The sequence below is a fragment of the Zophobas morio genome, unplaced genomic scaffold (genome assembly GCF_036711695.1).
Source record: "Zophobas morio isolate AGI-343-1 ecotype UQ-CSIRO unplaced genomic scaffold, CSIRO_AGI_Zmor_V1 ptg000021l, whole genome shotgun sequence".
Classification (NCBI taxonomy): Eukaryota; Metazoa; Arthropoda; class Insecta; order Coleoptera; family Tenebrionidae; genus Zophobas; species Zophobas morio.
The window spans coordinates 25,103,893-25,115,409 of NW_026972126.1; the positions used below are offsets into that span (position 1 = coordinate 25,103,893).

At 33.4% G+C, this 11,517-nt stretch overlaps 1 protein-coding gene across 1 annotated transcript; it reads left to right on the forward strand.

Annotated features, from left to right (window-relative positions):
- On the forward strand, positions 1-8,833 carry LOC135132218 (pH-sensitive chloride channel 2-like). Its single transcript, XM_064060226.1, has 6 exons — positions 1-251; positions 6,860-7,590; positions 7,643-7,792; positions 7,840-8,161; positions 8,211-8,400; positions 8,449-8,833. The coding sequence occupies exons 1-6, from the start codon at positions 193-195 to the stop codon at positions 8,692-8,694; spliced, it is 1,698 nt and encodes a 565-aa protein (XP_063916296.1). The 5' UTR covers positions 1-192; the 3' UTR covers positions 8,695-8,833.
- The last annotated feature ends 2,684 nt before the right edge of the window (positions 8,834-11,517 follow it).

Sequence of the window (11,517 nt, forward strand, 5' to 3'; positions counted from 1 at the left end):
CATTTAAAGTCAATATTATTCCAGTACGAAATCCGTAAGGTTAGTACGATGCGGATTGTACATTTGATTGTGGTCTGCATAAATATATAGTTTGAAGTTTGAATCGGCCGTGATAACGGGGTATAAGAGACTGAGTAGCCTTGAGTGTTCTTAGTTTATTGTTTTGTTGCTTGTGAGTGGTGCTTCTGGAAGATGAATGGACTTTTCGTTGGGGCGATGATAATTTTCGGGTGTACGTGTGGACAGGAGAGGTAACAAACCACGCACTTTTTTTTCTAAAAGCAACATACGGTTTTAGAAAATGGGTGTATGCATCGAGTGCGAAAAAATGTTAACGGGCCTTTAATTACACCAAGCGGCCGTGAGCAATGCTAGATTTCACCCAAAAACTTCCACTGCACTCTAGAAACGTCGAAACAACAATCGATTATTTATTAGTCTTTTAAACCACGCATTATATTTTAAGTTTTTATTTTTTCCTTTCCCAGAACAAATATGAGCTGTTTTTCCATAAAATGCACTTTTACAATGAGCAGCAATTAGTTAGCGTTTTGTTATCTTTATCGTTTTTATCCGCAGCGTTATTTTATATTTATTCGTATTTTATTTGCATGTAACCTACATTTGAATTTAGATAGGGCTGAAGCTGAATTTATTAACCGTTTCTGATGCTTAATTTTATTTTAAATTAATTCATATTACGTTATCGCTGACTTAGAACGCGATATTCAAATGCTGGAAGTTGTGTTTTCTGCTGAAAAATTGCTGAGTCTTGTCTAGATTGGCCTGCCTGACGTCAGTCACTTTGTTTTTCGAAAGTTGGTATTCATTAGTGTGTTGAAAACGAACCGGAATATTCTGGAATGAAACTGTTTTGCATACGTGATTTAAAAAAAATCTCGACGTATCAAAGCGGGCTAATCTGCTCCAGATAATCAAAAGATTAAAGTAAGATTGGAATCATAAATTTAATCGATGGATATAGACAATGCATAGCAACAGGTCGTCTAGTATTCAAAATATTACCAATTTATTTTATATTCTAAAAATGTTCCTAGTATTGAGAATATTTTGATTCACAGTTGGCATGAATGACACTGAAGCTATACAATATACAATTATAACCTATTTCATTATTTTGGTTCTTTATTACCAACCATAAAAAGAAAAATCTGAATCTATTATAAAAAACATATTGTTTCACAGAGTAGGTATATTTGTGAGCATACAACAAAAAACAAGTTTAACGACATATCGAATTCAGAGTATACCGGGTGTCTGGAAAATAGTAGATTAACTCTTCAGTATGTTATATATGTTTAGGATGTAGATTACGAAAAAAACGTAATAATCAGTACTTGCTAAGATAAAACTGATTTTGGCAAATGACATATCTTCCAAAAAAAGAGAGGGTGGGTGGGCGGGGCTAGTACCTGATAAGAAAACAGTAATTTTGGCAAATGACATACCTTCCAAGAAAAGAGAGGGTGGGTGGGCGGGCCTGATCCCTGCTACGATAAAACATTTTGGCAAATGAGATACCCTCTAAGAAAAGAGGGGGTGGGTGGGTGGGTGGTGCTAGTATCTGTTAAGACTAATTTTGGCAAATGACATACTTTCTAAAAAATTTAATTAAATTATTATAAGAAAAGACAGAGGCTCCAAAGCACTTTCATATTCTTTCCACACAGGACTACCTAGAACCTCAAGATTGTTTTAAATTTTTCAAAAAAAAAAAAACGGAGTACCAAAATTAACTCAAAAACAGGTCAGGTCAGAAAAAATATCTCCATGGGCTCCGACAGTAATACACCATCGGTACTCACGAGTCCTCCGAATTAAAAAAAATACTGCGGCACTTAAAACTTTTTCCAATTCGTAAAAAATGAAACACTAATTAAATGGATTTTTTGGAGTTTAAATTGTTGGATTCCTCGAGTTCTTGAGTTTTTTGGATTTCTTCGGTTTTTTTTTGGGGGGGGTTTTCGGATATTTCATTTGTTTTAGATTTTTTTGGGTTCCAAATTATTGGATTCCTCAAGTTCTTGGGATTTTTGGATTTTTTGGATTTTTCGTTTTTATCGGATTTTTAGATTCTTCGGATTTTTCATCTTTTTTGTTTTTTTCCTTTTCGGATTTTTTTAATCAAGTGGATTTTTTTGGAGTTCAAAGTGTTGGATTCCTCGAGTTTTTGGGTTTTTTGGATGTCTTCGGTTTTTGTTTTTTTGTTTGGACTTTCGGATTTTTTGGATTTTTAGATTTTTCGGATTTTTTAAATTTTTTTATGATATTTTGGAATTTAGATTTTTCAAAGTTTTCATTTTATATTTTTTCGTTCTTTCATTTTTGATGTTTCAGTTTTACAATTTTTCGGATTTTTTGTAACTTTCAGTTTTTTTTTGATTTTCTGGTATTTTTTTTATTGCTTTGTTTGTTTTTTTTTTGGTTTTTCGCATTACTGGATCTCTTGAGTTTCTAGGGTTTTTGGATTTTTTGGATTTTTCGTTTTTATCGGATTTTTCAGATTCTTCGGATTTTTCATCTTTTTTGTTTTTTTCCTTTTCGGATTTTTTTAATTAAGTGGATTTTTTTGGAGTTCAAAGTGTTGGATTCCTCGAGTTTTTGGGTTTTTTGGATTTCTTCGGTTTTTGTTTTTTGTTTGGACTTTCGGATTTTTTGGATTTTTTAGATTTTTCGGATTTTTTGAATTTTTTTATGATATTTTGGAATTTAGATTTTTCAAAGTTTTCATTTTATATTTTTTCGTTCTTTCATTTTTGATGTTTGTTTTGCAGTTTTTCGGATTTTTTGTAACTTTTAGTTTTTTGGATATTTTGGGATTTTTTTTTAATTATGTGGATTTCTATGGATTTTTTTGTGTTCCAAATTATTGGATTCCTCAAGTTCTTGGGTTTTTTGGATTCCTTTGTTTTTTTTTTTGGTTTTTCGCATTATTGGATCTCTTGAGTTTCTGGGGTTTTTGTATTTATGTGGTTTTTTGGATTTTTTAAGTTTTTCGTTTTTATCGGATTTTCAGATTTTTCGGCTTTTTCATCTTTTTGTTTTTTCCTTTTTGGATTTTTTTAATTACGTGGATTTTTTTGGAGCTCAAATTGCTGGATTCCTCGAGTTCTTGGGTTTTTTGAGCTCTTCGATTTTTGTTCTTTTTTGGATTTTTTAGATTTTTCGGATTTTTTGATTTTTTAGATGTTTTGTAATGCAGATTTTTCAAAGTTCTATTTTATATTTTTTCGTAATTTCATTTTTTATTTTTCAGTTTTACAATTTTTCGGATTTTTGGGAATTTTCAGGTTTTTTGGATGTTTTAGGATTGTTTTGAATTATGTGGATTTTTTTGCATTTTTTTTTATTTCTTCGGTTTTTTGGATTCACAATCTTTTTTTTTTAATTTTTCGAATTTATCGTATTTATCGGACTCTACCGTTTCTTCAGATTTTTCGATTAGTCAAATTCTTCGGATTTTTCAGACTTCGTTTTTTTCGGATTTGCAGGACTTTTCGAATTTTTCATATTTTTTGTTTTTTCTTTTTTTGATTTTTTTAATTATTGGATCCCTCGAGTTCTTGGTTCTTTTGGATTTCTTCGATTTTTGTTTTTTTTTTGGAGGTTTTCGGATATTTCATTTATTTTAGATTTTTTTGGATTATCTGGATTTTTTGGATGTTACGGATTTTTTTTATTTTTCGGATTTTTTTTATTTTTTGGATATTTTAGTTTTTTTAGTTTTCATTATAAATTTTTTGTTCTTTCATTTTTGGTGTTTCAGTATTACAACTTTTCAGCTTTTTTGTAACTTTCAGTTTTTTTGGATTTTTGGGATTTTTTTTTTAATAATGTGGATTTCTTTGGATTTTTTTGGGTTCCAAATTATTGGATTCCTCAAGTTCTTGGGTTTTTTGGATTTCTTCGGTTTTTTTGGATTTTCTGGTGTTTTTGGATTTCTTTGTTTTTTTTTTTTGGTTTTTCGCATTACTGGATCTCTTGAGTTTCTGGGTTTTTTGTATTTCTGTGGTTTTTTGGATTTCTCGTTTTTATCGGATTTTTCAGATTCTTCGAATTTTTCATCTTTTTGGTTTTTTTCCTTTTTGGATTTTTTTAATAATTGGATTTTTTTTGGAGTTCAAATTGCTGGATTTCTCGAGTTCTTGGGTTTTTGGATTTGTTCGATTTTTGTTTTTTTTTTGAATTTTTTAGATTTTTCGGATTTTTTTATTTTTTTTAGATACTTTGGAATTTAGATTTTTCAAAGTTCTCATTTTATATTTTTTCGTTGTTTCATTTTTGATTTTTCAGTTTTACAATTTTTCGGATTTTTGGCAATTTTCAGGTTTTTTCGATGTTTTAGGATTGTTTTGAATTATGTGGATTTCTTTGCATTTTTTTGGAATCCAAATTATTGGATTCATCCAGTTCTTGGGTTTTTTGGATTCCTTCGGTTTTTTTGGATTTACAATGTTTTTTAAATTTTTCGGATTTATCGTATTTATCTTTTATATCTGAGGAAACAGATTCTTCAATTACTCAGATTCTTCGGATTTTTGGGATTTGCAGGATTTTTCGTATTTTTCATATTTTTTGTTTTTTTCCTTTTTGGATTTTTTAAATTATTGGATCCCCCGAGTTCTTGGATTTTTTTGGATTTCTTCGGTCTTTCTTTTTTTTTGGATTTTCGGATATTTTAGGTTTCTCGAAGTTCTCATTTTATGTTTTTTCGTCGTTCCACAATAAAATGCTAGCCCCGCCCACTCGCCCTCCCATTTTCTTGGAAGGTACGTCATTTGCCAAAATCAGTCATATCTTAGTAAATATTAGCTCCGCCCACCCATGAATTAATGAATTTCTCATTCGTTGTCAGATCGAGGGGCGGGGCTTAATTGAAAGATCCACATTTGTCTACACGAATTTACCATTTCAAACATGTTTCAAGTTTATTGTTCTGAAAAGACGACTATGTATATTAAGATGAAAGACAAAATTTAAGCCCCGCCCACCCGCAGTATCTCAATTGTAATTTTTTTATGGTCGAGAGCCAAACGAGCGGAATTTAATTGCAAAATCTTATTATTTCTCTACAAGAAATTACAATGTAAGACATGTTTTTGAGTATGTAAATTAAAAAAAAAATTAAAGCCAAACATTTAATATTTTAAACGTATTTTAAGGTTCTAAGCATTAAAAAGGTCATCACAATTGAGATGGGGTGGGTGGGCGGGCGGGGTTTATAGTTTTACCTTTTTTCTTAATATACATGGTATTCTTTGAACAATAGGATACTCAAAAGTTGTTTTTAACTTCTCGTAAAGAAAAGTATTTTGCAGTTAAGCTTCGTCTCCGTGGTTCACGGCGAATAAAAAAAATCATCACAATTGAGATAGGGCGGGTGGGCGGGCTTACTTTTTGACTCTTTGTTTTAATATGTGTAGATTTTTTTCACAACAAGAAACTTAAAACAAAAGTGTACCATTTTAACCATATTTTAAGTTCCTTGTTGTGAAAAAATGTATACTAAGAAAAAAAAGGCAAAATATACAAAGTACATTCTTTAAACAATTGTATTTTATTAAACAAAAATTAATAACAATTTCCCTTTTTATCTACGAAATTTTTATACCGAGCGATTTTGGAAAAACGGTGGGAATTTCGGAAGAAACGAAGTCGAAAATCAGCCTTTCCTTATCAAATACTAGCCCCGCCCACCCACCCTTTATTTTCTTAGAGGGTATGTCATTTGCCAAAATTAGTCTTATCTTCTACATTTTAATACTCTGTCAATTAATCTAGGATTACATATTTAATTTGTTTTCTATAAACCGGGTCACAGAGACGTAAAATTAACTGCGAACATTTTAAACGTAGGGTTTTGAAAACTTTGACAGTTTTTGATACGTCAAACATTTTTAACTGCTTACTCGATTTTTGTTGATTTCTACCTTCGCTAGTTGATTGTTAGTCCGCCATTTTCCAGACACCCGGTACTTACACTTGAAAAGTATATGTGTTGGTGACGTAATGAAAAATTCCCACACACCAAATCAATCAATCCATCAATCAATCAATCATTAATATATCGTTTTTTTGGAAAACTATATATAAAACAACTTCTGATAAGCCAACGTCATCACTGAATATTTATTATTAATTTAAAAACTTTCCATTTTTTAGAAATACAACATAAAATTGCTTCTCATACTTGTTTACGTTATTTGGGTATAAAATAGCGTGTTAGAAACCCATTCAAATTAATTTTACACCTTTGAAACACAGATATGTAGATTTTATTAAAATAAATCAAAACTATTCCACCGGCGTTCTATTTTTTTAAAGTCAATATAATACAGTCAATTGGGCACACCAGCGCAGGTTGGTAACACTGAAGAAATATTAGGTCAAGTACAAAGCCATATACACTTGTATATATGTAAACATTTTATAATCCGCGACCATATTTAGCTTAGATTTCGATTTTATTGTCCTAAATCCAACAGCGCAGCCGACTTTTTATTATTTTCCGCTTGAGAAACAAACGAATCGAAGATAGCTAATTTGAAAAAATTGAATGACACTTGCACTATAAACCCGAAAAACAAAATCCACCTTAATCCATATAATGCATTGAAATGTCATTGCGTGACGCGGAAACTTTTTTTAATTGCAACAAATCAAATCATAAGTCGTTAAGCCCGTAATCGAATTATTGAAACTTTAAAAACAATAAAAATATCGCGCTTAGTACGAGGCAATAAATCAATCTAGTTTTTATCACTCTGTTATAGTCGCGAACGTTGCATTGAGTGCCACCTGTCGTGCGAACACTACACTATTTGTTGTACTTTTTCAGTTTTTCAAACTCCACCTCCACGCCGCCCCCGCCCAAGCCCGCCCCCTCGCCGCAACTCACCCCAGCCGAAAGCCTCACTATAAACGAGACCGACCTCATCACCACCAACTCCGTCGACGACTCGGCGCCAATTTTCAACACCACCATAACCCCACTTTACGAAACGTCAACACAGACGACCTTGAGCGACGCTACTGTTACTACCACCACACTGCCTCCGGCTACGAAAACCCCTATAAACAACGACTGCCCCATTCTCAACCCCAATATGAGTTCTTGGACCCAAGACCAATTAACGTCTGTGTTGACACACGCTTGTAATTATGACAAGTTGAGCAGGCCGCCAACTGAAGCAGGAAAACCCCTTCCGGTGCATATGCAGATAGATTTGACACATATAGAGTCTGCTGAGCAGTTGCAATTTAAAGCCCATATGTTGGTACAGTACTTGTATAAAGACAGGAGACTGAAGTACTCGCATGTGTTACCCAATCGGGGGAGTCTGGTGGGTGAGGAGTTGTTAAGGACGAAGATATGGGTGCCGCATATCATGGTACGGAATGAACGGGATACTAAGATAATGGGGATAGATGGGAAGGATGTGTTTGTGTCGATTAGTCCCAGTGGAGACGTGGTGTACTCGTATAGATTAACGGCGACTTTTTATTGTTGGATGGACCTACACAAATTCCCGTTTGATTCACAGGATTGTTTCTTGAGGTGGAATAGTTGTATGTTGTAAGTTGGTAGTACGGTAGTCTAAATTAATAGTAACTTTTCTAGGGACTTATAATACTACCAACCTGCGGCTGCACTGGGACGAAGACACCCCGGTGAAAGTCGCCAGTAATCTCCATTTAACTGAGTTCGTTATCAGCGATAGGTCAACCGAAGAACGCACAGTTCCTGCCTCATTTACTAAAGGAGCTTTCGGTACTATCGCATAACCCTTCATCACCAAACTCACTAAAATTTTTCAGTTGGCAACTTCAGCGAGCTGGTTTTCAAGTTCAAACTTTCGCGCGAAGTGGGCTACTACATCATGGACTATTTTCTTCCGTCTATTCTTTTAGTGTGCACCTCCTGGGTGACTTTTTGGTTGCAAGCGGATGCATCCGCCCCCAGAGTCACCCTAGGCACGTCCACTATGTTAGCCTTCATCACCCTCAACGGCGGCGTCAACAAAAACCTCCCCAAGGTCTCCTACATCAAAGCTAGCGAAATCTGGTTCTTAGCCTGTGCGTGCTTCATTTTCTTGTCAATGGCGGAGTTCGCCTTCGTCAACGTCATCTGGCGGCGCAAGTAAGTAACTTCGTTCCACTGCTACCAACCTAACACTTTTTCTTTGTAGAAAAAAAGTCGAGCTGAAGAAACACAGCGGTAAGCACATCCTCAAAGGCGCCTTGACTCCAAGTCTAGCCCGAAAACAACTCCGTAAAGCCGAGTCCATCAACAGTTTGCACAAGACGAGGTCGTGTTCGAGTTTGAACGGGAGCGACGACGGTAGCAACAAAGAGAACCAGAACTATCTGACGGTTCATGTAAGTGTGACTTTGACCTTGAATTGTCATATAGTGTGTTGTTTTTAGAGTTTCCCGACGAACTTGAAGGTGCCGGTGATTACGACACAGAGCGACGACGACTTGATCGATCGCGAAGACAGTGTTACCACCATTCCCGTGCCCGAAAATAATAACGTTCAGGCGCCACAGAAGTGGCACACGATGACGCCGCAGGAAGTGGCCAACTGGATCGACAAGAAGTCGCGGATCGTGTTTCCGATTAGTTTCGTTATTTTCAACATTTTTTATTGGACTTTTGTGTACGTTTTATAGGAGTACGAGAATTACGCGCTGGTTTTTGTTAATTTGCTGTTCTAGTCTTGGACTCGTCTTGTCATTTTTATTTATTGCTCATGGTTGAGTGGCCATTTTTCATCGAATGTAAGAATAAAGTAAGGTTGGATAAGGGTGTTTTTTTTTAGCCAACTGGCGGAAGAAAAGTAACCATAAATTTTGTTTATAAATCAACTATAGTAAAGTTGATTATATACCAAGATAAATCAAAGATTGAAAATCTGAAAAATAGAATTAACGAAAAATTATAAAATATTAGAAACACTGAAATACAGGTTTATTTCAACAACATCAAAAAACATGTTTCAGATGGTACTTTCGTGGAGAGAAATAAGGATTTTGCAATTAAGCTCCGCCCCTCGGCTAACGACGAATAAAAAAATAATTACAATTGAGGTGGGGGTGGGTGGGCGGGACTTAAATTTTGCCTGTTTTTTTTTCAACTATGCGTAATCTTCTTTTGTCGACAAGATATTTAAAACATGAAATTTTTATCCAGAAACATCGATTTTACATTTAAACTTTGCCTAGATGGGGCTTATTTTTTGATTTTTTTTCAACATCGGTATATAGTTTTATATAATAACATAATACTTAAAAATATGATTCACATGGTATATTCTTGAAGAGAAGTAAGCATTTTGCAATTAAGCTCCGCCTCTCGGCTCACGACGAATTAAAAAAATCATCACGACTAAGATGACGGCGGGTGGGCGGGGTTTGTGTATTGCTTTTTTTTCTTAATATATATACTTGGTTTTCTTTTTACGACAAAGAACTGAAAAAATGTTCAAACTGATAAATTTGTAGAGAATTGTGGGGGATGAAATTTACCATTTTAAACATGGTTGTAGTCGCATCTTGTGAAGAGAAAACTATGTGTATTAAGAAAAAAAATGCAAAAAATAAGCCCCACCCACCCACCCTATCTCAATTGTGACGAATACTGAAAATGGTAAATTTTTGTCGGGAAATATTGATTTTACAGTTAAGTTCTGCCCCTCTTTCTATCAACGAATGAAAAATTCATCACATTTGAGGGTGTGGCTTATTTTTTGACTTTTTTTTCTTTTTATAGTTTTCTTTCAACAACATGATCTTGAAAATATGTTTCACATGGTAGATTCCTTCGAGAAATAAGCATTTTGCAATTAAGCTCCGCCCCTCGGATGACGACGAATAAAAATTTATCACAAATGAGATGAGGGCGGGTGGGCGGGGTTTGTATTTTGCCTGTTTTCTTAATAAATGTATTTAGTTTTCTTTTTACGACAAGAAACTGAAAAAATGTTTAAAATGATAAATTTGTAGAGAAGTGTGGGATAAAATTTACCCTTTTAAACATGTTTTCAATCTTTTCTTGTGGAGAGAAAACTATGTGTATTAAGAAAAAAGAAAATGAAAAACATAAGCCTTACCCACCCACCCTACCTCGATTGTGACGATTTTTCCTTATTCGTCGTGAGCCAAGATGGGCGGGGCTTAAGTTTACCATTTTTTTTTTCTGTAGATACTTAATCTTCTTTTCACAAGATATTTAAAACATTGAAAATGGTAAATTTTTGTTTGGAAATATTGATTTTACAATTAAGTTCCGCCCCTCGCTCTTGACAATGAATGGAAAATCCATCACATTTGAGATTGGGGCGGGTGGGTGGGGCTCATTTTTTTTACATAATAGTTTTCTTTCAACAACATAATACTTCAAAATATGTTTCACATGGTAGATTCTTGTCGAGAAAAAAGCATTTTTTTCAATTAAGCTCCGCCCCTCGGCTTACAACGAATAAAAAAAATCATCACAATTGAGATGAGGGCGGGCGGGCGGGCTTTGTATTTAGCCTTTTTTCTTAATATATGTACTTCGTTTTCTTTTTACGACAAGAAACTAAAAAAATGTTTAAAATGATAAATTTGTAGAGAAGTGTGTGATAAAATTTACCCTTTTAAACATGTTTTCAATCTTTTCTTGTGAAGAGAAAACTATGTGTATTAAGAAAAAAAAAAAATGCAAAAAATATATTTCCGATTAGTTTCGTTATTTTCAATTTTAGATTTTTCAGTTTGTCGAGTTTTAGTTTTAATTTTTGTTTCTTCTTTGATTTTCAGCTTCTAAATTAGTTTTTGATTTCTTTTTCATTTTTCATTTTTGAAAATTTTCAATTTTCCGAATAAAAAAATGGAAAAATTTGATCGAAAAATCAAAAAAGAAAAAAACGAAGCATAAAATGAAAAATTTGGAAACTCTCAAATTGGAAATCAAGATTTTGAAAAACTGAAGAAACTAAAAGTTGGAAAATCGAAAAAGTGCAAAAATGAAAAATTTAAAACTTGGAAAATCATATACCAAGATAAATCAAAGATTGAAAATCTGAAAAATAGAATTAACGAAAAATTATAAAATATTAGAAACACTGAAAAACAGGTTTATTTCAACAACATCAAAAAACATGTTTCAGATGGTACTTTCGTGGAGAGAAATAAGGATTTTGCAATTAAGCTCCGCCCCTCGGCTCACGACGAATAAAAAAATCATTACAATTGAGGTGCGGGTGGGTGGGCGGGACTTAAATTTTGCCTGTTTTTTTTCAAATATGCGTAATCTTCTTTTGACGACAAGATATTTAAAACATGAAATTTTTGTCCAGAAACATCGATTTTACATTTAAACTTTGCCTAGATGGGGCTTATTTTTTGATTTTTTTTCACATAGGTAGGTATATAGTTTTATATAATAACATAATACTTAAAAATATGATTCACATGGTACATTCTTGAAGAGAAGTAAGCATTTTGCAATTA